The 27820-nt window shown below is 47.9% G+C and overlaps 1 protein-coding gene across 2 annotated transcripts in view; it reads left to right on the top strand.

The window, feature by feature from the left end:
* The window catches only part of ITGB5 (integrin subunit beta 5), a 124364-nt gene that overhangs the window by 71752 nt on the left and 24792 nt on the right, over positions 1 to 27820 (top strand). For both annotated transcript variants that reach the window (XM_003894034.4, XM_017955219.3), the window contains exons 9-10: positions 7791 to 7925; positions 19600 to 20029. In XM_003894034.4, the coding sequence (XP_003894083.2) occupies positions 7791 to 7925; positions 19600 to 20029 (565 nt within the window). The remainder of the gene's footprint in view (positions 1 to 7790; positions 7926 to 19599; positions 20030 to 27820) is intronic.

Genomic DNA, 27820 nt, shown 5'->3' with positions numbered 1-27820 from the left:
TTCTAAATTGGCATTCAGAGTGCCTCTTCCTGTTAAAACTAAATTATACACAGACTAAGTGTGGCTTAAGTAACATTATTAATCCTAAACTTAGGTAAAATAGGTTTTTCTGGCTAACCTGGGAACCTAAGGAATCAGTGTGGTGTCACGCATCTGCGAGAAAAGTCATCTTGCCTTCCCAGCAGTGACTGGTTACAAATGAGTATTTGGAGCTCAGCCTTTCCCAGTGTTGGCCTTGTCCACCTGCCGATGTGGCCCTGTTTTGAGTTGCAAAGTACTGCTCAGCTAGGGGGAACCCTGGGGCTTGGGGGTGTGGCCAGCCCTGCGCTTAGTTCCCTGGAGCCTTTGTGTCCTAAAGGCAACGTCTTCGTGTCCTAAAGGCTGCCAGGTGGGCAGCAGTGAGGATTTTTGGCTTGTTTTTCTTCCCTTCCTTCCCCCTTCCCCCTGCCTCACCATCTCCTGTTATAGCCAAGGGTCCTCTTGCTCTCACAGATTCAGATACTCCTGGAACTTCCTGTTGTGACAAACTGAAGACTTCCTTCTCTCCTACCCCACTGCCCACATACTAACATCCTCTTTTCTGTTCTCTGGCCTTTAGAGCCTCACCAGATCCCATAGGCACTTCAGAACCCAGAGTGCAATGAGAGGGTTTCCTAATGAACTTTACACTGTAGTGACTTTCAGATTCCACGGTGAGTGATTTGCTTTACACTTCAGGAAAAGGGGGAACACATAAGCTGGTTATGTGGGCACAATAGGTCTGTTGAAGTGTGACACCCAGAGAGGGTTTGGGATGTGAGCCTGCATGGGAAGGAGGGGCAGGCCTGTGAATGTCACCCTCTTTCCTGGGGTGAGCTGGTGTGAGCTGTGAGCTGCTTGGGTCTTAAACTCTGGATACTGAACTAAGAGAACCAAATCAAGAGCCAGAACCCCTGCCCTGCCACTCTCCCCTTCCCTCTGAGGATGCCAGAGCTGGGCGACCCCACGGGGCAGAAGGGGCACTGCTGCTGGACCCACTTTCACAGGCAGGGAAGCCACTGCTTGCCTCCTGCTGAGTCAGGGCCTTTGGGAAGAAATGGCTGAAGAGCAGCTCGTCTGGGCTCTGTGGAGTGGGGTGAGGTCCCTCCTTAGGGCTTCTGAGGAGGGGCCACTTGTCAGCATTTCATTGTCAGCCATCTCCTGAATTCAGAGCTCTGGGGCTCCCCAAGATCATTGGCTGGTGAAGGCCCAGGCCCCCTGCTCCTGGCGGCTTTGATATCGGAGGGCATCGTGGCGCACAGTTCCATAGACCTGGCTGGGCAGCCTTGCAGCAGCAGGGAAGGCACACTGCTCAGCCAGCTTCTATGTGACTGGCGGGCTCTGTGTGTCTGTGCTCCTGCTGGGACCACTGAAAACCGGGGAGCAGGAGGCTTTCTTATTGGTTCCCTGCATGGGATCTCATAAGTGCTTAGCCCTGAGCAGGATTTCTCATATATCTACATTCATTTTCTTAGTGGACGTCCAGGGGCCCAGGGTCAAGGAGTGAGAAGGGAAAGCATTCCCTGTGTGGTAGGCAGAGGCCAGGAGAGGAGTGGGGACCCCTCCCCGCTGATGGGGAGTGGGGAGCGGGGATGAGTACAGGGAACAATTGTTCTGGGCTGGAGCTGCTTTTGGAACCTGGAATGAATTCCCAGAGGAACTGTGGGAACCTAGCACTGTCGCTTGACTCTGCGAGTTAAACTGATTCCTGTAAACAAACATGTGAAATGAAGCTGATGACTTATGAATGAACTTTGAAACTCAGCACTTTTAAAAATGAGTGATGATGACCAGGCATGGTGGCTCACACTTGTAATTCCGGTGCTTTGGGAGGCCAAGCTGGGAGGATCACCTGAGGCCAGGAGTTTGAAACCAGCTTGGTCAACATAGTGACTCCTAGTTTCTACAAAAAATTTTGTAAAAATTAGCTGGGCATGCTACTTGGGAGGCTGGGGCAGGAGGATTGCTTGAGCCCAGGAGTTCAAGGCTGCAGCGAGCTGTGATCGTATCACTGTGCTCCATCCTGGACAACAGAGTGAGACTCTGTCTTTTTTTAAAAAAAAAAAAAAAAAAAGTAGTGATTATTAGAATACTCTCAACAATAACTATTTAAATCCCGTGGAAAAGCATTGTAAAGCCTTATTGACATATAATTAACATACAGCAAACGGTACTGATTTAAAGTATATAATGAGTGTTGACACAGGTATATACCTGTGAAACCATCGCCACCATAAAGATACTGAACATGTCCATTACTCCAAAAAGTGACCCTTGATAATTCCCTTCTTCCACCCCTTCCTTCAGGTGAAATTTAAAATATATTTATTAAATATAGAAATGTGAAACTGCAAGATATTTGAAGCAAGTTCAGTTGATCAAAGCCATGTTAGGGGTATGTTGGTTTTCTGTGTTGATTAGAACCTGTGATACTGTGGTATAATAAGATATATATACAGGTCTCTACCCCTAGTTCCTAATATAAAGCCCCTAAAACCTTTGTAGATAAGGACACTAGGGGAATCTTTTGTTATAATATTTGGTCTTTAACGCTGGTTCCTGACACAGAGTTTCCAAGACCATTGTAATTTCCTGGGTAATAAGAACATCTTTTGTTCTAATGAGGTGACTCTTGGGGGCGCTCCTGGACAGCCTCAGGATGGGGGCTGGTTGCCAGGGGAACCAGACATGTGATTAGAGGGTCGGAACTTTCAGCCCCACACCATGACCTCTGGGGAGGTAGAGAGGGGCTGAAGGTTGAGTGGATCACCAGTAGTCAGCGATGTGACCAGTCAGGCCTATGTAATGATACCTTCATGAAAACCCAGAAGGCCTGGATTTGGAGGGCTTTGGGAAAGCTGTGGGACAGGTTCCTGGAGAGTGGCACCAGAGAGGACAGGGAAGTTCTGCACCCTCCTCACACACCTTGCCCTATTTCTCTTCATCTAGCTGTTCATCTGCAGCCTTTATCTCTTATTAATACGTGGGTAAGTGTAAACAGTGTTTCCCTGAGTTCTGTGAGCCGTTCTAGCAAACTGATGAAGAAAGGAAGGGGTTCGTGGGAATTTCAGTGTACGGCCAATCCGTTGGAGGTATAGGTGACAGCCTAGTACTTGTGATTGGCATCTGCGGTGGGGGCAGTCTTGTGGGCTGAGCTCTTCACCTGTAGGACCTGACACTATGTCCAGGTGGATAGTGTCAGAATTGTGCTGAATTAGAAGATAACCAACTGGTGTCCAGTAGAGAACTGCATGGTGTGTGGGGGAAACTCCTCACATCTGGTGTCAGAAGTGTTGTGTTGAGTGGTGTGTGAGCGTAGAGTAGGAAGAACAGTTTGGGTTTTTCCTTCCAAGTACTCATCTTACTTGCTGCTGTCCTGGCCAATGGGAAGGGCTGGGCTGGGATTCAAGCTCCTTGCACTTGGATTTTTCCCAACTTTGAGCCCCAGCACAGGGGCCCTGGTGCATGTGGGGTGTGCCAGGGCAGCAGGAGAGGCTTTCGTCAGCTCTGCTCTCCTTTCACCTGCTCCGCACCCGGCCAGAATCCAGTCACAGCTCTCTCTGGACCGCTTCTGTTTCTGTCACCTCACCGTCCGAGTGGTTTGTGTTGGATTTCATGAGTCATGCAACACATGACTAAGTGTGGGTGTTGGCTTTTACCTCCCCTAGAGTGCTGGCAGACCATCTGTGGGGACATTCTGAGCAGATTTGGGTTGGAACATATGTAACAGATGCAATGGCTGTGGTATTTGGCCAGGCTGAGGAGGGAGCAGAATGGAAAGGGTATGTTTAATTTCATGTCTTGTAGAATCAACTCTGGTGTACACATCTCTCAGAGTGTGAAATCTTCAACTTGGATTTATGCATTTTTTCTTGCTGTGCCAAATTCTTCACTGTGAGAGGTCTTCCCAAGGGAGTTTGGCAATGTGGTGCTTTGCTCTGTAATACGTGCTGGTGAGAGAATCCCTTCCAGAGCTCAGCTGTGGAGCCCTGGGTCCACACGTGCAGAACAGAAGCCCTGGGTCCACACGTGCAGAGGGGACTGGCCTCATGTTGCACCCAGGAAGGCCTCTTTTCAGTGTGGGAGTGAGCAGAATGAGCTGGAAAGCACTGGAGCTGCATGTGGACGGTGACATCAGAATCTGTGGTGTATTTTTTTCCTAGCAGAGCACATGTTTCTCTTTTTGTTGTTGCCATAAAGTCTGCTCCCACCCACTCCACAGCTGGCCCGACTTAAAGCAATTGCAGATGTGACCTAAGCTGACTGAGTATTTAATAGCCTTTAAACTTCTGACATTCCCAACATCGTCTTGTTTCCTACTGGAGAAGTAAGGAGTGCACCTTGAGGGGCGAATCTGGTAGGAGTTAATGAAATTTTAGGAGTCACACATAAAAGTCTTCATGCGTAAGAACTGCACTTTGACCCTCTACTATATTTTATACTCCATTCGTTCATTTATTCAACAGATATATACTAACAGCCTAATGTGTGGCAGGGATCGTGCTGCACCTTGGAAATAAAATAGTGAGCAAAACACAGTCCTACCCTTCAGCACTCATAGTTTTGGGAGTAGAGACCCTTACAACCGGGATACAATCTGACAATCTCTTTCCAAAGTCACAGAGCCAAATTCCTTTTTATTTTTTTATTTTTGTTTTTTACCTTTTCTGTGGACAGAGAGCCAATTTCCAAAGAAAGAAGTGCGTATCAGGTGTGGGGATTAGAAAGAGCCCTGGGTGGGTGGAGAAGGCCTGCACCCGGTCCTGTGCAGCAGAGTCGTCCCAGGCCACCTTTTCCTTGCCCTGACTTCCAGCTTCCATACACGAGAGGTTTGGGCTGCATCATCTCCACGGTTCCTGCTGCCTGAAATGTCTTAAGAGTTTCTGATTCCAGAGACTCTGTGGGTAGCAGGAATAATACAAACTTCACATCAGAACATGGGGCCTATGGCCTGAGTAGAACCTAAGAGTCCATTTCCATCTAATTCTTAGTTGCTGTCTCACAGAGTAGGAGTCCAAGTCCCTCTTGTTTTTTCCCGGATCCTCTCCCAGATCCTCCCTTGGGGCTTTCGAGTGGCAGCTTGGGCAGACCTTGCTGGGGAGCGCTGGTGCTTCCTTCCAAAGTTTTATTTGTGAACCACAGGGCCCCCATATTTCAAGTGATCGTTCCCAAGTAATTTTTTACATGCCTTCACTCTTCAGCTCTTTTACGATACTGTTTTATCTCATCCGCATACTTATTCACAGTTATAAATTTATTTTTTAATATTTGTCTTAAGAAATATTTTCATCTACTTGGCCTGAGACCTTAGCATAGCTGCTAAAACATTCATCTGTCTACCCGTCCATGTGTTTATTTATTCCACAACAGATTGTACTAAGTCCCAGAGAGATCTATGATACAGCCCTTGGACTTCACAACATGGTAGGGAAGACAGATCTGTAAATAACTAATCACAGGCAGCAGCTGAGCGCGGTGTGTATTGAGTGGCGCTTTTGTGACCCTTGGCCAGTTAAGGCTGGCAAGTTGCAAAGGGAAGTGGATTTAAGACGGGTCGTATTTTTAGAGTTGTAGAAGCACTTAGATAATTTGTTGCAAAGAGAGAGACTTTTTTTTTTTTTGCAGAAAGTATTTTCAACAAGCTGTTAATTTGCTGGAAAACTGCATATTTCACTTATTCAACTTTAGCACTATATGCTCAGCAAAAAAGAGAAAGAAAGAAAACCCACAAGAGCAAGAGGCAAGTCTGTCTGCTGTTCTGTCCAACTGCCACGCTCCCTAGAGTGCACCCGAGAAGGGAGAGGGAATCTGCAGGGCTGTCTGCGGATGTTGGGGTCCTTGTCTCTCATATGGGTGCATCTTGCTGTACTGTGTGTTGAGTGTATAAACAGACAGTTGTTTTAAATTTTCTGGTAAAATATGACCTCTGAATAAAAGCTACTTACTTCATTTGGCCTCAGTCTCCAAAGTGGCATCTTCCTTAGAGATTTTCAAGGAAATTATTATTATTATTAATTATTATTATTATTATTATTATTATTATTTTTTTTTTTTTTTTTTGAGACGGAGTCTCGCTCTGTCGCCCAGGCTGGAGTGCAGTGGCCGGATCTCAGCTCACTGCAAGCTCCGCCTCTCGGGTTTACGCCATTCTCCTGCCTCAGCCTTCCGAGTAGCTGGGACTACAGGCGCCCGCCACCTCGCCCGGCTAGTTTTTTGTATTTTTTTTAGTAGAGACGGGGTTTCACTGTGTTAGCCAGGATGGTCTCGATCTCCTGACCTCGTGATCCACCCGTCTCGGCCTCCCAAAGTGCTGGGATTACAAGCTTGAGCCACCGCGCCCGGCCATTATTATTTTTTAAGAAACAGTCTCACTCTGTCACCCAGGCTGGAGTGCACCGTCATGATCATAGCTCATTGCAGCCTTGAACTCCTGGGCTCAAGCAATCTTCCTGCCTCAGCCCCCTGAGTAGCTACAGGCATGTGTCACAAGGACAATTTTTTAAACTAATAGACATATGGAAAATTTCACAAACTTTTCACAAATTAAATAAACCTGAGTATCCAGCACCCAGGTCAAACACACAGAACATTAGCAAGGCCTAGAAGTCCCTATTCTGCCCTCTTCCATCACAATCCCTCAAGGGCAGCCATTAATTTTGCCTGTTTTTGAATTTCATATAAATAGAGTTATACGATATATATGCCTTTGTCTCTGCCTTCTTTCTAGTAATGTTATATTTGTCAGATTTATCCATATTATTACATGTAGTCATATTTTGTTATTTCTCATTACTGTATGTTATTCCACTGTATGAACATACTACAATTTAAAAAAATCCATTCTACTATTGATAGGCACCTGAGGAATTTCCAGCTTCTAGCTATTACAACAGTATTGCTGTAAACATTCTTGTCCGTGTCTTTTTGGTGACGCATACACTTCTGTTGGGTATAATCCTGGGTGAATGCTAGGTCTGAGGTTGGCCTAAGCTTTAGTAGATATAGCCCAATGGCTTTCTATAGGGTTGCACCAATTTTCACTCCCACCAGCAGGGTCGGGGAGCCACAGTTGCTCTACATCCTTTCCAACACTTGATGTTCTTAGTCTTTATTTTTTTCTGTTCTGATAGGTAATTTTGACTTGATTTTTGTTTGATTCACTGGCTTAAGGATGTAATCCACACATAAGATTGGATTCTCTCATTATGTAGTTTCAAACTCAGGCATATGGACCTCATCTGATGGGGATAGGTATGGATGTGAATGATACGGTGGATTCCTGGAGAAAGTGCCTGCTGAGCTGATTTGAAGGATGATAAGGAGCCAGCCAGGAGGAGGAAGGAGAGGAGCCGTTGTGCAAAAGATCATTACCCTGGGTACACGGAAAGGCTCAAAGCCTGGAGTGCACACTCCAAGACTGAGGAACTGCATGTCTGAAGCCAAGTGTGGGGATGAGAGGTGGCTCTGGAGAAGCAAGCAGGGGATGGGGCATAACCCGTTTGAAGCAGATAATATCATATGGCAGGTCGACCATTATCAACTTCTCCAAACTCACAGAGGGAGACCTCAGGCTGAGTCTAGCAACATGTTGTGTGAGTGCAGAGAGAAGGGAAAGGATGAGGGAGGGCCAGGGAACCAAGCTCACTGGCTCTTCCCTTGGCTTGGGATTCCTGAGTTAGAGGAAACCACGTGGGCCTCAGAAAACCAGTGTGGGAGCACCTCAGCCACAGCCTTTATTAAATGTTTGGGCTTCATTTTCTCTCTCCGTTCAGAGTATCCGGTCTAAAGTGGAGCTGTCAGTCTGGGATCAGCCTGAAGATCTTAATCTCTTCTTTACTGCTACCTGCCAAGATGGGGTATCCTACCCTGGTCAGAGGAAGTGTGAGGGCCTGAAGATTGGGGACACGGTAAGTCTCACCCCAAGTTTGTATGAACTCTTATTAGCATTGGTCATCAGTCTTTGGGTTCTAATAACTTTTGTGACTTATTAGAGTCCTTTCAGAATTTATATTCTGTTTTCCAATTCAGCATCCCAGAGGAGTCTCCTAAGCCTGTTTTGCATGATGTGTTCAGAGTCTCAGGTGAACTTGTTAAAGAGCCCAGTCAATAGGCAGCCCTCAGCACATTGCCACCTGAGGCTTTCTCGGGTTGGCATTGTGACTTTGGTGTTTTAAACCATTATCCTCTTAGCTTGACACAGTTGTAATCAGGAGGAAGAGTACAGGTGGGAATCCAGGAGACCTGGCCTTCATTCCTAGTCTTCTGCAAATAGCTGTGTTCCTTGGATAATCTGACCGTCACGTTTCCTTTCTGTGAAATGTAAAGAAAGCCACTCCCCCCATTCTGTTTGGTGAAATAGAATGGATGACTCTACAGGAATGGAGGACACAGATGCCTTGTCCAGATTAAGTTTATTCAAATGATGTATGAAGATGTATGCCTGTGCACTAAACCAAGGACTTGAGTGAGGGAGCAGGGAGGAGGACATGTGGGCAACAAGAACACAGACACAGACACGGGCACAGAGGCCAGTGAGTGGTGATGGACAGCTAGCCACACATCTTCTGGGGGTCCTGCTGCTGGAAGCAGGTCATCAGCTCCATTCCTGACTTGCTTTGTTGATAGGTCCAGTGCTCAGTAAACAGAAGACCAGTGAGGGATAATTCTCTTCCACACTTAAAAGAATCTAGTTAGAAACAGAAAAACTATAGAGACCTTACAAATAGATGGCTATATTCTCTTGGCATTCATAGCACTCATGACGGCCAAGGCGGATATAAGCTGACTCATCCCCTGGCTTCAGGGAAAGAGCTTGCGGAGACAGGGACAGTCTCGTGGCTGGTAGCAGTGGTCTCCTCGGGCTTCTCCACATTCCACTGTAGATCCTTTCCCATCCCCGTCTTCACACTTGTCCCTCACCCACTTCACAACACACAAACATAGCTCTTACCCTTCCCAAATCTTACTGCAGTGCCTCGCTCCCCCAAATAAAGGGACAGTTCAAAATATCATATGGAAGTTGAGAAAATGAAAGCCTCTCATGACTGGCTAGCAAGGCCTTTTCTAAGACATGTTGTTTCCAAGTTTATTTTGCTTTTAACAAGCTTGAAAGAAGGCCTAATCAAGCTGTCAGATGATAAGTCATTACAAATGATTATTATTGATTGATTGATTGATTTGGAGACAGAGTCTTGCTCTGTCACCCAGGCTGGAGTGCCATGGCATGATCTCAGCTCACTGCAACCTCTGCCTCCAGATTCAAACGATTCTCATGCCTCAGCCTCCCAAGTAGCTGGGATTATAGGCATGCACCACCACACCTGGCTAATTTATGTATTAGTAGAGACGGAGTTTCACCGTGTTGCTCAGTCTGGTCTCGAACTTCTGGACTCAAGGGATCCTTCCACCACAGCCTCCCAAAGTGCTGGCATTACAGGTGTGAGCCACCACACCTGCCCACAAATGATTATTTATGGCTTTTAACTCAGAAGACATTCATAGAACAAGGTGACATTGCTGTTAAAAGACTCCTGTTCCCATCTTTCTATTAATGTGAACTTTTTTTGTGTTTAAATCTCTGCAAGTGAAAAACAGAAATATAATTGATGTGAATCCGTCTTGTTTAGCAATAATTAATATTATTTTACATCTGGGGGAAAGCCTTATCTCATTAAAGAGGTATTTCCAATAACATTTTACTGTTTATTTTTAATAATTGTAGGAAGTTGCAGTGTATTTATGTTATTTTCATGCATTATAATGATTACTCAATCCAGATGATTAAAAAAACAAAACAAAACAAAACACTATTGCTTTACAGTTACAGGACAGGGTTTAAAGAGATAGTTATAAAAAATGAAATGAGGCCGGGCGTGGTGGCTCACGCCTGTAATCCCAGCACTTTGGGAGGCCGAGGCGGGCAGATCATGAGGTCAGGAGATCAAGACCATCCTGGCTAACAAGGTGAAACCCCGTCTCTACTAAAAAATACAAAAAAAATTAGCCAGGCATGATGGCGGGCGCCTATAGTCCCAGCTACTCAGGAAGCTGAGTCAGGAGAATGGCGTGAACCCTGAAGGTGGAGCTTGCAGTGACAGGGCGAGACTCCATCTCAAAAAAAAAAAAAAAAAAAAAAATGAGGCAGAAATAGCCAAAAATCCCCAACAACATGTAAGTGAATTCTATAGATCTGTGGGTAGAATGTTTGGTACACCATGTCAGGAAAGCTGAAGGATAAAGTGGGAAATATACCCAAACAAGGAACCCTTTACTTGGAGAAATAGGTATGATGGAAAAGAGAAGGGAGGGGGATGGACTCTCTAATCTAGCATACACCAGGTTTCAGGAAGGCTCTTGACAATTTCTAATGACATCCTTATAAATAAGGCAAATATTTAATAGTATGAGTTGACAACAGCACAGTCATGCGGATTTGTGGCTGGATGAACATGCTGTCTCAGAGTGTTGATAATGCAGCCAGTGGGAGGACTTGACTGAGGTTCCAATGTCTTTTGTCTATTGTGTTTGTCATTGGCTTGGGTTGAACTCATAGGAGACTTGCTTATCAAATGTGGGAAGGCCGCAGAGCTGGAGAAAACAGCTTATGTTATAAAGCAGGAAAACCAAGATTTAAAAATATTTTTCAAAATTGAGATGGATTGAAATCATGAAGATTAATGTCTTACATTTTAGTTCAGAATATTACTAGGATATAGGAAACTTGGTTTGATAGTAAAAGAAAAACATCTGGCCGATTATAATGGCTCAAAGGCTCAATGCAGATAAACAGTGATTAAAAAAAAAAAAAAGTCCGCCAGGCGCAGTGACTCATGCCTGTAATCTCAATACTTTGGGAGGTCAAGGCGGGAGGATCACTTGAAGCCAGGAGTTTAAAACCAGCCTGGACAATAAAATGAGACCCCCATCTCTACAGAAAATAAACTAGCCAGGCATGGTAGTGCACACCTGTGGTCCCAGCTACTCAGGAGGCTGAGGCGGGAGGATGGCTTAAGCCTAGGAGTTCAAGGCAGCAGTGAGCTATGATCACACCACTGTATTCTAGCATAGATAACAGAGTGAGACCCCGTCTCTTTAAAAAAAAAAAAAAAAAAGTAATGGCTGGGCACAGTGGCTCACTCCTATGATCCCAGCATTTTGGGAGGCCAAGGCTTGTTGATTGCTTGAGCTCAGGAGTTTGAGACCAGCCTGGGCAACATGGCAAAACCCAGTCTCTCCCCACAATACAAAAATCAGCTGGGCATGGTGGGGAGCACCTGTGGTCCCACCTACTTGAAAAGCTGAGGTGGGAGGATCGCTGGAGCACGGGAAGTTGAAGCTGTAGTGAGCCATGACTGGAACACTGCACTCCAGCCTTGGTGACAGAGTGAGACCCTGTCTCAAATAAATAAAGATAAATAAATAGCAGGGTGGGCACAGTGGCTCATGCCTGTAATCCCAGCACTTTTGGAGGCTAAGGCAGGTAGATCACCCAAGGTCAGGAGTTCAAGACCAGCCTGGCCAACATGGTGAAACCCTGTCTCTACTAAAAATACAAAAATTAGCCGGGCGTGGTGATGTGCGCCTGTACTCCCAGCTACTCGGGAGGCTGAGGCAAGAGAATCGCTTGAACCTGGGAGGCAGAGGTTGCAGTGAGCCCAGATCACACCACCACACTCCAGCCTGGGTATCAGAGCAAGACTCCTTCTCAAAAAAAAAAAAAAAAAAAAAAAATAAATAAAAAGTAATGCCAGTTGAAGCTGTATTTAATAGATATTTTTTGAAACCTCACACTTGGAGTTCTATATTCAGTTCTTTATTTTTATTTTTATTTTTATTTTTTTTAGCTTTAGAGACACGGTCTTACTCTGGTTCCCAGGCTGCAGTACAGTGGCTTGATCATAGTGCACTGTAACCTCCAACTCCAAGGCTCAGGCAATCCTCCTGCCTCAGCCTCCCAAGTAGCTGGGACCACAGACCTGCACCACCATGCCCAGCTAATTTCTATGTGGGTTTGTTGTTATTGTTGCTGTTTTTGTAGAAACAGAGTCTCGCTATGTTGCCCAGAATCGTTTTGAACTCCTGGCCTCAAGTGATCCTCCTGCCTTGACCTCCCAAAGTACTGGGACTATAGGCATGAGCCACTGTGCCCAGCCCAGTTCTTTTTGAAAAAGAAAAGTGACAAGCAACTATCATGATGTATTGTTTAGAAGCTAGGAAGGTCAAAGGAACTAATGTTTGTTGATAGTATGATTGTAAAGTCAGAACTCTTTTCAGATGCAAAAAAAACTGAAGCCAATTTATGCTGCCCAAAGTGAAAAGGAGAAAGTCATTCTAAATATATTGGGGTTCCTCATGGAAAGCAGGAATACAGTTAGTCTTGGGAAGGACCAGAAACAATCTAGACAATGAGCAGTCTGTGGTCACTAATTCTCTGGAAGGAAGGCATTGTTATTCACGCTGACAGATGGGGAAGACTGAGGCACGAAGCATACAGGTACATAGCCTGTAAGTGTCGATGTGAAAATTCAAAGCCAGGGCTTTCTGTTCTGAAGCCAGCTCCCTCACCACCTTTATCCGGCTTCTTGGTGCCCACAATTCTATTCTCCCAAACCTATTTCAAAGGACTCTACCAGCACAAAGTACGATCCTGAGGAACAGGAGCCTCCACAGGAGAGTGCTGCTGACTGAGCCCCCCTGCACCACGTGGGGAGCCCAGCACTTGCGCACTGCTGACAGGCAGCCTGGGATTTGAGGATCAGCGTGACCTGCCCCAGCTCCCCCAGCTAAGAGGCAGTGAACTCACAAGCCAAACCAAGGTCATTCCCCCTCCACACCAGGTCATCTCGCTCATCACTGCCTCCCCATTACAGAGCAAACTATATTTGTTTGCATGGAATGGGGACATCCAATGTGCCCTGTCCAACGTGCCCCTTACTGTGGTGGGGGCATTACTGTTGCTGTCTGCTTCTTACAGCAGCTTTGTAAGGGAGCTTTTCCTTCCCCATTTTATGTATGAAAAACTAAGACTCAAAGTGGGGCCTGAGAAGTGTGCCAGAAGCCTCAAGCATCGGGAGCCAAGTTGGGGGCTGCTTCTGAGGCCACAGGGCATGTGTTTGCCCTATGCCTCACACACTTTGGGAGTAACAGCTTCTAGGAAGCATACAGTGGTGTCATGGCCACTTATGGATGGACACTCCAGCGTACAGATTTTCATTTTTACTGGGATACCTCAGAAAAATGGGGAAATTGTCCAGAACTTGAAAAAGATTTTACATGATTTTGCAAATGCTCTGAAAATCTCAGATGTATTGAAGTGGTTTTTAGAGCATTCGAAGTGACACTAAAGAAGAGGGGAACTTCTGCTCAGGCCGGCACCTTTGACAGCTCTCCCTGTGGGATTGGATGGGCCGCAGCCCTGTGGGAACCGCAGGGGCCCTAGGCGACTGACCCGAGCTGGCCCTTTGTTTCTACTCACTGTCCCAGTGTTGTTGTCTTGCTGTCCAAGGGCCACGGTCACATGGCCTCAGCTCCACTGCGAGGGCTCTGGGGTTTTTGTTTTCTGTGGACGAAGACAGGCTGGCACAGGGCAGTGGCCACTCTGCTCTTCAGAGCCAGACATGATTCTGTTCACAAGGGCCACACCAGGCCATGCAGGCCAGGAGAGGCAGCTCTCTTGAGGAGAGCTGAAGGCCATCAGGGGCAGAACTGGCTCCATCATTTGTAGGTCCCAGTGCAAAATGAAAATATGGGGTCCATGTTCAAAAATCATTAAGAATTCCAGCACAGCAACCACAGAGCATTAAAGTAAGCATGGGCCCTTCTGAGTGGGGGGACCCTGTGACTGCACAGGCATATATGTGCCAGGGAGCCAGCCCTGGCACGGGGAGTTGAGGGGCTTTCCCTTTGCGATGAAGGAGAGGGGTCTGTCAATTCCTCTGATCCCCAAGACAGAAGAGGTGCACTTACAGCTGGGACCAGTCTGGTTTTCTTAACCCTGGCCCAAGAAGGCAAACTTTCCATCCCTTCTCTCAAGCTGAACTGTCTCCAAAGCATTGACAGTTGGGCTCTGGCAAGCAGAGGTGCTACTGACTGTGTATATCCCTCTGGATGTGTGTCCCAAAGCCATACATTTCAGAACTTGCCAGTGACTGTGCTGACATCCACTCGTACTCAGTAAGTGTTTATGTACCAAATCCCTTGCTCACTCAGGATGGACAGATGAGGCCACAGATCAGGGATCTAGTGGAGGAAATAATGTGCAGAGGAGTCAGCTCCGTAGAGGGTGACAAGTGCTGTGGGAAAGCCAGGTGTGGCACTGCAGGAACCCAAGGAAGAAGGGCCCAGCACTGCAGAGGGAGCTGTTGGAGCTGAGGCTCAGAGCACCAGTAGGAGTTTCCCAGACAGAGAAAGAGGGGGTGGGCTGGTCCCATCAGTGGGCCTGCCACGTGCATATTGGCAAGATACGTCTGCTAGGGTGTGAAGAGCATGGTCCTTTGGCCAGTGGAAAGCAGCTGATGGTGATGGCCATGGAGGCAAGAGGAGTGGGCTGAGGAGGGAGGGGAGAGTGGCTGGCTTGGGCCACAGTGGTGAAATATACCCGCCAACCTAAGGGGTCTGGCCATTGTTTGGTAAGTGGGTTCCATTCTTTGGTGGCAGGAGTTGAGAGGGCTATGGGCAAGTCAGGGAATGGTGGTGGGGGTAGACAAGAATACCGAGCATAGCTGGAGGGTCTGGGGACGCCCCTGGAGAAGAAGGATTAGGAAAAGCAGGCAGGGTTCAGCTGTCATCAGGGATCTCAGGGTCTGGCCTGTGGACAAGGACACAGCCCGTGTAAGGGGCAGCCAGATGGACCTCGCCTCCTCATTATCACAGCTTCCTGCAGAGGTGGAGGAGGTGCAGGCTGTGGTTCTGTGACAACCCTGTGTGCTCTGGGTCAAGATAGATGTCTAGCAAGAAGCAGGAGAGATGGCAAGGGCTGAGGGGCAGGGATGTCCTCAAAGAGAAATAGGCTTAAATCAAACCTTGAAAGCCCCAAATCCAATGAGATTCTCTTTCCCAGTTTTCAATTGTTTCCCTAGTTTTCCTCCCTTTATCCTACACCAGCCATCAAAAGTCAGTTTACTTAGGAACTGGCTTCAACAAATCAGTATGCAAGTGGCTGGCTGTGAGGCTAGCATGGACGCCCAGCACAAAGCAGCCAGTGAACCCCGTCGTGGACTTCCCACAGCACCCCCTCCCTGCTCCTGTCCACTCCTTGGGGCCCTGTAGCCTGTGCCCATCCCAGCTCCTTTTTTGTTGAGATCTGAGCAGATTTGGCATCTGCATTGGATAGCCCTGGATCTGGTGGGTTTGGGGGGGGGGGGGCTGGGCAGCCCTTTTGAAAGGGTACATCAGGCCAGCAGCCCCACAGGGGAACTAGGAGAATCCCAATGAAGTTCTAATAACAAGACTGGGCAGGAGGGCTACTGTGTCTGTGACCTTCCTCTGGAATCTCGGAGCTAGTGAATGGAAAGTCTCCAGGAACTGGGGAGCCTTCAGTATCAGTTGAAGTTCTCAGGAATCAGGGAAGGGACTCGAAGAGGCCTCATTCCAGCTGCCTTCCAGCCTCTCTGGATTCTTTCCAAATCCAGTAGGGAAAATGGACCCTCTGAAAGGAGGGGTAAGTGAACAGATTTCTTTGCTGGTCCTGAAGTGCTTTTTATAGCACTTCCTGTGCCCAGCAGGAGCTGAGACCCAGTAGCTGAAATAGACAGAACATTCTCTGGTTATCAGGCGTCTGGCTGCACTCCAGGCTGCACAGGGCCAGACAGATAGCACCTCACTTGGACCGAAGCCTTGGCTGGGGAAGGCCTCAGGACCTGCTTGAAAGCTGGACCCTCCTTGTTTGCCCAGCTGGGCAGACAGTGCCTGAATGTTTCTACATGCTGGTGATTGGGCACCAGCACTTTAGGGGTGCCCTAACCTCCCACTTTCTCCCCGACACATCAGCAAGATTCTGGAGACTTAACTTTCACTTTCATTGCTTTAACCCCAAGGCAGGCAAGTTTCCATGGGAGAAGGTTTTACTCACAGGTGTGCACTCCCCACAGTCTTTCAATACTAAATGCCTTTGGCCCTTGGTCCAGGTCATTCCTCTGTAGTTTATTCAGTTTCTGACCTGCAGATGCCTCTGCGGGCCACAGGCTTTTCATTGAACAAGTCCAGCAAGTTGTAGCCCTAGGAGTACAGGGTTTCAGCGGTTACTTGAAGCAAGCTACAGGTAGCTTCAAGCATGTCACTGTAGTGGGAGCTTCCAGCAAGTAGTAATAGGAGATGCAAGCAAGTTTCTCTCTGGGCCTCAGAAGGGAGGGATGGCATCTGCTCCTCAAAAGCTCCATTCACCTCTGCATTCTTGATGGCCCCACGAGTGGCTTCAAGCAGGCATAGTCCCCACTCCCATCTCATCTGCAGGCTCAAATCATTCCCAGCCCACGGCAGAAAGATGTGGAGATGCCCCTGGTCACCACTTTGGGGATCACCATCAAGGGATCCCTTTAGTAAGCCAGGCTGGCTCTCCCTCTGTACCCCGATGAGGTAGACCTCATTCCCCCTTCTAGGAGGTGATACGCTAAGGAGAGCGCAGGCCCTGCTTTAGGCCTGGCCCCACTCCTCATCAGCTATGTGACCGTGATTAAATCCACCAATCCTGTTTTCTCTCTGGTAAAGTGAGGACACTTCCTTCTAGGGCATTTAAAAGAGATGCTTGTGGAAAAGTCCAGCACAGTGCCTGGTACATAGTAGGTACTTGGCAACTAATAACTATTAGTGGTTTTGTTTTGTTTTGTATTTTTCTTTTTGAGACAAGATCTCACTCTGTCGTCCAGCCTGGAGTGCAGTGACATGATCATGGCTCACTGCAACCTCCCCCTTCCGGGCTCAAGCAGTCCTCCCACCTCAGCCTTCTGAGTAGCTGGGACCACTGGCATGTGCCAAAACGCCCGGCTAATTTTTCATACTTTTGGTAGAGATGGGGTTTTTCCATGTTGTCCAGGCTGGTCTCAAACTCCTGGCCTCAAGTGATCCTCCCAGTCTGCCCACCTCGACCTCCCAAAGGGCTGGAATTACAGGCGTGAGCCAGTACGCCTGTCCTATTCGTGTTATCCTTTAACCAATTTCATTGTCCAAGTGGATTGAATCTTTACTTACCTTGAGAGACTCCCTGTACCTCGAGACCTTGGAACTTAGCCTTGGAATTGTTTCTGTCAACCTTTCCCCTTTGCCTCCTCCTGCTCTTCCTACCCCACAGAGATGGAAGGTGAGGTGGAGCTAGTCCAAGCTGTGCAGCTGGCCTGGTCCCCGGATTGTCTTCTGATCCTGCGCTCCTAGCTATCCTCAGCTCACCTATCCAAAAGCCTCTCCTGTTGAACCTCTTCGCTATCGCTGAGTCCTGGGCGTCTGTCGTCAAGCCTTTGAAGCAGCAGTTTGCTGCCATGCAGGACTTTCTGCAGGACTTAGAGAGCAGGATCTATCTTCCTGCTCAGTCCCATACCCTCTACCCTCTCCCCGTGTCCTTAGATGTCACAGCATCTGAAGGGAGGCCTTTTAGAACCAGTAAAAATCTCAAAGTAATAGGGATCTATATGTTTAGAAACAGGTATTTATAATGTTCTCAAAAAACGAACATCGTGGGCCAGGCACAGTGGCTCACGCCTGTGATCTCAACACTTTGGGAAGCTGACGCGGGTGGATCACTTGAGGTCTGCAGTTCAAGCTGACCTGCCTGGCCAACATAGTGAAACCATGTCTCTACCGAAGATACAAAAATTAGCCAGGCATGGTGGCAGGCACCTGTAATCCCAGCTATTCGGGAGGCTGAGGTGGGAGAATCGCTTGCACCTGGGAGGCAGAAGCTGTAGTGAGCCGAGATGGTGCCACGGCACTCCAGCCTGGGTGACAGAGAGAGACTCTGTCTCAAAACAACAACAACAACAACAACAAAAACATTGTTACCTGAAGATTGTCCAGTAAATCAGGTGAATGATGACATTTTAAAAATTAGCTATAATGACTGGGTGCAGTGGCTCATGCCTGTAACCCCAGTGCTTTGGGACGCCGAGGTGGGTGGATCACGAGGTCAGGAGATCCTGGCCAACATGGTGAAACCCCATCTCTACTAAAAATACAAAAATTAACTGGGTGTGGTGGCGCGCACCTGTAATCCCAGCTACTTGGGAGTCTGAGGCAGGAGAATTACTTGAACCCAGGAGGTAGAGATTGCAGTGAGCTGAGAGCACGCCATTGCACTCCAGCCTGGCAATAGAGCAAGACTCCACCTCAAAAAAAAAAAAAAAGCTTTATTCCAACCCAAATAATAGAATTAAGAATAGTAATAGCTGAAAGTGGTTTCTAACCTATTCTGAGCTTCAGAATGATCTGAGGAGCCTTTTGAAAAATAAAGACATTTGGACCTAGATCCAGTGAGTCCGTTTGTGGGATGGGCCAGGCCTCTGTCTGTTTAGGGAGTAAGGGAGAACCCACCCTGAGTAAAACTTCACAACGGCATTCCATCAGGGTGCACAGGCCACCTGTCTGTGTGTCTTCATAGAATCCACAGTGCCTTGCTCCGAGGGACCTGCTGAGTGATTCAAACCTCACATGGCTCTCCTCAGGGGGGTGAGGAGAGGGTGGGGGAGTCAGGCTCTAGTTCCTGAATCAGACCAAGCCTCATCCTTGCTTTCCCTCCATCCCAGCCCTGTGGGCAGCTGACAGGCGTCCCTCCCGCACCATCTGCCACCCAGCCAGGCCCACCTTGAGCCTGTTTCCAAGGCAAGCTGTGAGAAGCTCCTGAATGAGAAACACTTCCTTATATATTCTGTTTAAAAAGAAAAGGTCTGTCCATGTGCACAGTGCATTTCATCAGTGGCGACTCGTCTTTAAGACCTCACGGCATGGGGGGATTGTGAAAGATGCAGCTATGACAAGCACTCACAGAGGAGGAATTGGGGCACGGGGGGCTCGGGGGTGTCTGAAGAACAAGCTCTGGAGTCAGCTGAGCCCTTTGCCAGCAGGCACGGAGCCCTCTCTACGGTGGGCCAGGTGGGTCCCCTTCACCCAGCACCCTGTGAGAGTGCCACCATGCTCCTGCATCTAGCATCATGCCTGGCACAGAGGCAGTGCCCAGGAAATATTTGTCCACTGAATGACTTTTTAAATGAGAAGAGAAGAGGCATCTGCAGTGGGGCTGGGAAGAGGATAGGATAAAAGAGAAAAGAAAGGGAGAACAAGAACTGTGTGAACTCGAGGAAGCCCTGTATCTTTCTGCAGAGGTCCATTTCCTCAGGGTCATGAGGATGCAAAGAGATAATGAATCTTTAAAAAATCGTCTGTCAAATGTGAGCCCACCTGCACATTCTGTTCTCCAGGAATTGTGGGAGCTTGCTGGTTCTGAGGTCTCTTCCTACTCAGGCCACCTCGGTGGTTCTACCTGTGTGCATGGAGAGGGCTGGAGTTCGCAGCTGCTCTTCATCAACGGCCCTGCCCCTGAGTGAATGGGAGACCCTGACTTGCCACAGCCATGACGTCCCCTCTCTTCCTTCTGCCCAGGCATCTTTTGAGGTGTCAGTGGAGGCCCGAAGCTGCCCCAGCAGACACACAGAGCACGTGTTTGCCCTGCGGCCGGTGGGATTCCGGGACAGCCTGGAGGTGGGGGTCACCTACAACTGCACGTGCGGCTGCAGCGTGGGGCTGGAACCCAACAGCGCCAGGTGCAGTGGGAGCGGGACCTATGTCTGCGGCCTGTGTGAGTGCAGCCCCGGCTACCTGGGCACCAGGTGTGAGTGCCAGGATGGGGAGAACCACAGCGTGTACCAGAACCTGTGCCGGGAGGCAGAGGGCAAGCCACTGTGCAGTGGGCGCGGGGAGTGCAGCTGCAACCAGTGCTCCTGCTTCGAGAGTGAGTTCGGGAAGATCTACGGGCCTTTCTGTGAGTGCGACAACTTCTCCTGTGCCAGGAACAAGGGAGTCCTCTGCTCAGGTAAGTGTCCCCAGCAAGCGCTTTAGCTCTGAGCCAGGCCCAGATGCTATTAGGACACCCTCCCAAAGCCTGCCTTTTACTTGGTGGTGGTAGAAAGTGTCACTACCATGGCTCTCCTTGGAGAAGACAGTGGGCCAGCCTTGCTGCCCGTAGGCAGGAGGTGGGGACCAGTGTGCAGAATACAAAAGCAGAAGGCATTGCCATAAATTGTGGACTCTCAGAGTTCGAGGGGCCTGCCTGTGGGTCATCCACCTTACTTCCCAATTCATGCAGGACGGGCCTGCACAGCATTCCTGACAGGTAGAGATGGTCAGCCTCTTCTTGATTGCCTCCTCAGATGGGGAGCTCACTGGGGCTGGTAGTGGCCATCTGCCCCTTAGCCAATGGATTCATATCTTATTGCTGCTCCCACAGCTCACCACAAACCTGCTGGCTTAAAATGATATACATTTAATCCATTACAGTTCTGGAGGCCAGAAGTCTGAAATGGATCTTATTTGGCTAGAATCAAGGTGCCAGCAGGGCTGCACACCTCTTAGAAGCTCCAGGGGAGGGTTTGTGTCCCGGCCTTTTCCAGTTCCTAGAGGCCACCTGTATTCTTTGACTTGTAGCTCCTTCTTCCATTTTCAAAACCAGCAGAGTAACATCCTCAAATCTCTCTGACTCTGACCTCTGCTTCTGTTGTCACATCCTTCTCCCTCTCCTATGGACCCTTGTGGTTACAAGGGACCCTCAGGCGAACCCTGGAAAGTCTCCCTGTCCCCAGGTCCTCAGCTTACTCACACCTGCACTGTCCCTTTCACCATGTAAGGCCACACAGTCACAGGGTCCAGGGATTAGGACGTGGACATCTCTGGGGCTCTTATTTTTCCTGTCAGAAATCCTCTTTTTTTTAAAAGGGAGTCTCACTCAGTTGCCTGGGCTGGAGTGCAGTGGCATGATCTTGACTCACTGCAACCTCTGCCTCCCGAGTAGCTGGGATTATAGGCACCCGCCACCACACTCGGCTAATTTTTGTATTTTTAGTAGAGACAGGGTTTCACCATGTTGGCCAGGCTGGTCTTGAACTCCTGACCTCAAGTGATCCACCCACCTCAGCCTCCCAAAGTGCTGAGATTACAGGCATGAGCCACTGTGCCTGGTCCAGAATTCCTCTTTATATTGAAGAGAAACTTGTTTCTCAATAGCTTCCACCCAATGGTTACCATTCTAGAATCCCTCTTCCACGTCACAAGCTGTCAAACATCTAAAAGCTTCTTTATGGTTCTCTGTTCTCTCTTCTGATGTAGGCTAGACACCGCAAGTCTCTTCCTTGTCTGAGGGTGCTTTCATTTGTGAAGCATGCTTCACAGAATCGAGCACGTTACTTGTCATGCTGGATAATGAGGGCTTGGGTCCAGGGTTCAGCAGAGCGTTCGTTTCCTGTGATTTGGACATTCCACTTCCGTGGATGCACCCTGACAATACATTCACCTTTCCTTTTCCTTTTCCTCTTCCTTCCTTCCTTCCTTCCTTTTTCTTTGTTTTGAGATGAAGTCTCGCTTTGTCGCCCAGGCTAGAGTGCAGTGGCGCAATCTCAGCACACTGCAACCTGTGCCTCCTGGGTTCAAGCAATTCTCCTGTCTCAGCCTCCTGAGTAGCTGGGATTACAAGCACCCACCACCACCCCAGCTATTTTTTTCTATTTTTTTGGTAGAGATGGGGTTTCGCCATGTTGGCCAGGCTGGTCTTGAAGTCCTGACTCAGGTGATCCACCGGCCTCGGCCTCCCAGTGTGCTGGGATTACAGGCATGAGCCACTGTGCCTGGGCCACCTTTTCTTTCTGTTAAACAGTCACAGTACACTCTTGAGCTGGTTTTTAACTTCACTACCAAAAGTTTGAGGCTTTTTATTTATTTTATTTTTTAGAACTGTGGTTCAGAAGGATAGGTACTTTTTTAGTGTGTTGTGTTGGAGCTCTTAATTTTCTGAATCTAAACACAGGACTTTACATTGATTCCAGTTAAATGACAAGTTGGCAGTTCCCACTCTGGTATTGCATTCTGATTAAATCCTTCAAAATTGTATCTCAAATTTTATCCAACACCATGTGACCTGTAAAGGTAGTAAGTAAAACAGTTTTAGGCAGGGCTGTGGTTTCTTCTACACATCGTTTATTCTGTGGTTTCTAGGGCTCCCTCCTTAAGAATGGTCTTCCAATTGGGATGGGTGGATTTGAAAGGAACTAAGGGTTCAGCTGGGAAAGAAAGCACAAGGTGTATCTGAAGCAAACCAGGAACGTGCAGATACTGCATCCTATGGGAGGAGGAATTGTACCTCTACGCAGGGTTGCACAGATGTGGCTTGGCAAGGGAAGCTTCCTGGAGCAGACTTTGCCATGAGACAAGCGTGAGTTCACCCATAGGTGTCATGGGACCAGCATGTCTAAAACTTGAGTTGCCCTGGAAAGTGCAGGACTTAGTAATGTCATCGCAGAGTAAAGTAGGTGGGAAAATCAGGATTCGACATGCCAAGCATGCAACAGGGATCAACGCTTTCCCCAGCAGAGTGATGATAGGTTGGTCTTAGCTGGATGGTTCTATCTGGTTAGTAGAAAAAGTTTGGGCTAGGCCGGGCGCGGTGGCTCAAGCCTGTAATCCCAGCACTTTGGGAGGCCGAGACGGATCATGAGGTCAGGAGATCAAGACCATCCTGGCTAACACGGTGGTAGTACTAAAAAATACAAAAAAGCTGGCCGGGCAAAGTGGCGAGCCTGTGATCCCAGCACTTCTCGGGAGGCTGAGGCAGGGAGAATGGGCAGCCTTGGGAGGCCGGAGCTTGCAGTGGAGGCTGAGATCCATTGCTGCATCCAGCCTGGAACGGTGAAGAGGCAAATCTGGGAGAAAAAGAAAAAGTTGCGAACCAATAAGCGGGAGGCCTGGGCCTAAGTCCCATCATACTGTATCTGCTGGTGTAGCCAGAGGCTGGGAGTTGACTATGAGGAATAAGAGGGTGCGTGGCACTCAGCCGTTAGCACGGCACGAAGACACACCCAATGCCGGCTCCTCTATGAGTCAGTGCCACACCACTCTGAGGGGGCCGCACCTGCTGCCTGGTGTGCAGGAGGGCCCCGCCTTCTCCCAGACAGTCCCCAGGCTTTGCCTGAAAAATTCCGGGGTGGTGGAATGGAGTTTCCATTCCTCTTAGTAGCCACAGTAAAAGTTCTAAGCAGCCTGGCAGGCTTTTTAGCAGCTTTTCTTTTAAAGAAATATTAGCAAACATGACAGAAGTCGTCCCTCCTTCCCCTTCAGGAGCCTGAAATAACCCTCTGGTATATCTTCACCCTAGAAGCCTGCATGTGTCCATGCAGCCTGAGAGCAAGGGCGTCTGAGTCAGATGCTGTGTGCACGGTTCGTCTCCACAGTTCATCAGGCTGTGGCCTTGGTTGTCTTGGACTTTGGCTTTTCCTGTCTGCTAAGATGGGCCAACACCACTTGTTTCTGCATTATTTTGAGAATTGAAGGAGAAGACAGAGATGAAGGCCCTGGCCTGGTGCTCAGTAGGGAACAGGACCCAGTGGATGTTAGATGCCTCCTCCGTCTCGCTGAGACTGGGCTTTCTCTGAGTACCCAGCCTGGGAGACAGGGCAAGTGGGAGATGAGGTATGAGAGGCCCTCAGTGGGGGAAAACTGGTCATTTTGGAAACAGGAATATTCCACAGCTGAGTGAACATGCAGCTTTTTTTACTCAATCATCAGAACCCACAGTCCTGAGTTAATCCTGCATTACAGAATTCTGCCAGACTTCATATCCAAAAACCCCTGGTGCTCTATCTCTTTCTCTTCCCTTCACCCCATACAATCCTGCGGGATTGGGAAATGCTCACATCATGGGGTAGAGAAACCGGAGGTTTGCCAAGCCCTTGAGGCTCCCAGATCAACGATGCCTCAAGTCACTAACTTCCCTGAGGTTGCAGAATGGAATGTCTTTTTTTCTTCCCCGCTGGAAAAGCCATAGACAATCATTAAAGAAAACTTGAAAAATACAAGGAAGTTGATGGATGTGTGGCCAGTTGGTGCTGTCCATCTTCTTGGTGACCAGGAGTAATTTGGACCATCTGGGAAACCAGACCTCTTTTCACCCAGGCTGTTTCATGTGCATCACTTCTGAGGCTGTGTGCTCAGTCAAGACCTTGCCAGAGAGTTGGGGGATTAGCCTTAGGTCAAGAATATTCTGAGCAGTAGTAAGAAATTTTAAAATCATCCACAGTTTCATCACTCTTATTTTAAGAGATTAGTTTGTCTCCTTTTAAACTTTCTTCTAAGTTAGTGTATGTGTGTTTATGGCCTCATACAATTTTGTATCATGCTTTTTTTCCTATAATATTATATCCTAAGGAGCACTTGAATTTAAATTACTTTAGTAAATCGTTGATGAGAACATTTTGAGTGTCTTTCCATTGCAGCCCCAACTAACCTCCTCCACCTCTTCACTTTGAAAGCAGCAACTAGTTGAAACGTGACGCTATCCAAGTCTTTCCGGAGAAAATAGTTTCTGGAGTGAGGTCATTGTTGTTTGACAATTTGGGGAAAGACTTAGACTGAGTCCAGCTCCAGGCACGACTTGATAACATATGTGCATGCAGCAGCTTCTTGCACAGTGTTATAGCACCAGCCCTTGTTTCTCAAACCTTATAGCTCAGGAGGGGCTGTGAATGAATGGGTAAGGAATTCCAGTCCCTGGGTCCTTGGCACTTGTGGTCAGCATGAGGCTCACACTCCAGAACTGCGTGCGTTGGTTTTGAGCTCTTGGGTCACGGCTGCATCTGGAGTTGTTGTGGCGGAGAAGCCTGTTTCCCAGCCACCACTCTGCTCTTGAAGGTGCTGACTCAGAGACTCCCAAGCAGCTGACTTCAGCATTCTCTCACAGTTTTACACCCCCTCTTCCCTGCAGCCTGTCTTGGAAGGAAATCGTGTGGTTGTGGTCTGTCTTCAGAGTGGGGTTGAGGGGTGCACTTGAAGAAGTGGCTGAGGCAGAGCCAGGACCAGAGTAGGTAGGGTCACCCCAGAGAAACTCCTTCCACTTCACTGGACTCTCTTATCAATAGGAGGCTTACAGTCCTTGCCCCTACCAAGACAGGGCTGGGGGGAAAGTGCAAGAGATTCCAGGTTTGCAATATGTTATCCGTCATCAAAATGAGTAGTGAACAAATCCGACTAAGGTCTGGAAGCAATTGAACAACTCTGTTATTACTTTTGTGACACATTGTCATGGGAATGTGTGTGAGCTTGGGGCTCTTATGTCTTGGTTTCTGGAGGCAGCTTGACTTAGAGAATGGTTCTGTCCACAAACTGTTTCTGTGTGTTTGAGGGGAGCTTCCTGGGACCATCTTGAGGATTTGTTTTCTTTTGAGTCTCGTAAAGTATTGACCCATAGAATATGAGAAGCAGGACATGTTCTGTTCAGTTGTTTTTCGTGTAATAAAAGATTCTTGCTCAAACTTTCAGTTTCTTTGTTGGTTTCTGTGTCCAAACAGTGTATTTTCTGGGATTTAAGCTACTCCCTTGTGGTACACTGCCGGAGGTCAGTTTCAACCCAGATGCTTTCAGCCTTCTCTACGCTTATGGAGTACACTGAATCATTAGCTAATGGTCAGCCTCCTTCTTGGGTTCCACATAATGAGGAAATTTAAATCAAATAGGGTATAGAATTTTGAACAGAGGCCTTTTGGTCTCGTGGCTTTAAGATCTCAAAAGCACCTCTGAGTAAGGTCTCATATATGCATCTCACCTTTATTTTACCCAAAGTTGGAGCAAGAATCTTTTATTATTATGTGGCAGACAACTAGAAGTCAAGGGGCATCCTCTGTTCTCTCCCAAATATTAAGAAAAAAAAAAAAAGAAGAAGAACAAGAAGCCTGGTACTAGTAGCATCATTCCTAGTGGGTCGGGACCAGCATCCAAGCATGGGTTCTGGATCTGGGCTAACAGTTCCCGGCCGATTTAGCAAAGTTCTGTTAACCCTGTCTAGTTAAAGGCTGTTCTGTTAACCCGTGTCTAGTTAAAGGCAGTTCTGTTAACCCTATCTAGTTAAAGACAGTTCTGTTAACCCTGTCTAGTTAAAGCCACTCCTGAGATTAAGACCACATCCTAGGCTTCTTGACTCTTGCCAAACAAAACACCTGCCATGGCAACAGTTATCCAGATACAGTTTTAAAAGTGTTTCTCCCCATATTTATATTGTTTTCTTTAGTAATATAATTTTCACACTCAGAATCAGTAGCCTGGCAGCTGTCCTGGGGGCCTAGGTTACTGCTATATCTCTGTCATTGCAATTGGCATATTTCACAAATGGCTTGTTACAGGACTGTCTTGAAGGTGACCTCTAAGACAGAGTTCTCCAAAAGTACCTTTTGTTTGTTTATTTGTTTTACAGTAGAGACAGGGTCTCCCTATGTTGCCCAGGCTGGTCTCAAACTCCTGGGCTCAAGGGATCCTCCCACCTCAGCATCCCAAAGTGCTGGAATTACAGGCCTGAGCAAAAAGTACCTTTTGAATGAACCTAGATTGGACATATTTAATCTCCAGGAAAGGGACCTCTTGGCAGGATCACCACCACTGTGTGCCCCTGGTAGGAGCACCTAGAAGTTCTTCAGGTTTTTCCACATGCATTAATCTCTGCTCAGTTTGATGTTTACCCAGATGCTTCTAGCAAATACAAGGATGCAAAATGTATCTTCCAGAGAAAGGACCCCTCTCTCCCAAAGGAAGCCCCCAGGCAGAGCTTCAGAAACCAGTATAACAATTTCTCTCACCTAATATCATAAAAATCCTAAATATGTACATGACCGTAAGGGCCAGGAGAGTCCCATTCCATTTTGGAACAGGTGGCTCTGAGAACAGAATTTGTTACAGGATTCTTCAATAACTGTCATAAGGAATGAGACACCTGTGAGTGGTAATAATACTTCTGCAGGATACTACATACAGGGTGGCTAAGGACAATGCATGTTCCTTAGGCAATGATAACACAGGCAGAGCTGCCAGAAACCATGTCAGTAACCAGCACAGAGATGTTTCTCCTTGTCCCCTGCCCAGGAATACTTCAAAAGCCTTTGGAGGCCTCCTTATATAATGGAAAGGAAATGGCTTTGGAATGCGGGATTGCAGCAAACCTAGATTTTTTTATTTATCAAATAAGGAGGAAAAACCTACCCCAGAAGGGAGTTGTGAGGAACCAACAGGACAGTGTCTATAAAGCTCCTTGCAGGGGCCCTACCACCAGGGGCACTGAGTACATTGTTCTCCCCGGGGGCTGGATGCAGTGGCTCACACCTGTAACCCTAGCACTTTGGGAGGCCAAGGTGGTGGGTGGATTGCTTGAGCTCAGGAATTCAAGACCAGCCTGGGTAACATAGCAAGACCCTGTCTCTACAAAAAATTATCCAGGCGTGTGCCTGTGGTCTCAGCTACTTGGAAGGCTGAGGTAGGAGGATCGCTGGAGCCCAGCAGGTGGAGGAGGTTGTAGTAAGCAGAGATCACGCCACTGCACTCCAGCTTGGGCAACAGAGTGAGATCCTATCTCAAAAAAAGAAAAAAGAATTCCATCTGTTTCTAGCCACTACTCAAGTTGAAAGGCAAAAAGGTACCAAAATGTGGGGCTTGTGATCCTATAATGAAATAATGCATCTTTTAAACCAGTCACATGAGCCATCTGGGCTGCTCATCTCTGGAGTCAGCCAGCCTCTTGCAGCTTGTGGTTGGAGAAACCAGAGCTTTGGAAAAACCAGAGCTTAATAAGTATCTGGTCTGA

This window comes from Papio anubis, chromosome 2, assembly GCF_008728515.1.
Source record: "Papio anubis isolate 15944 chromosome 2, Panubis1.0, whole genome shotgun sequence".
NCBI classification, from domain to species: Eukaryota; Metazoa; Chordata; class Mammalia; order Primates; family Cercopithecidae; genus Papio; species Papio anubis.
This window is presented reverse-complemented; position numbering and strand designations above follow the sequence as displayed.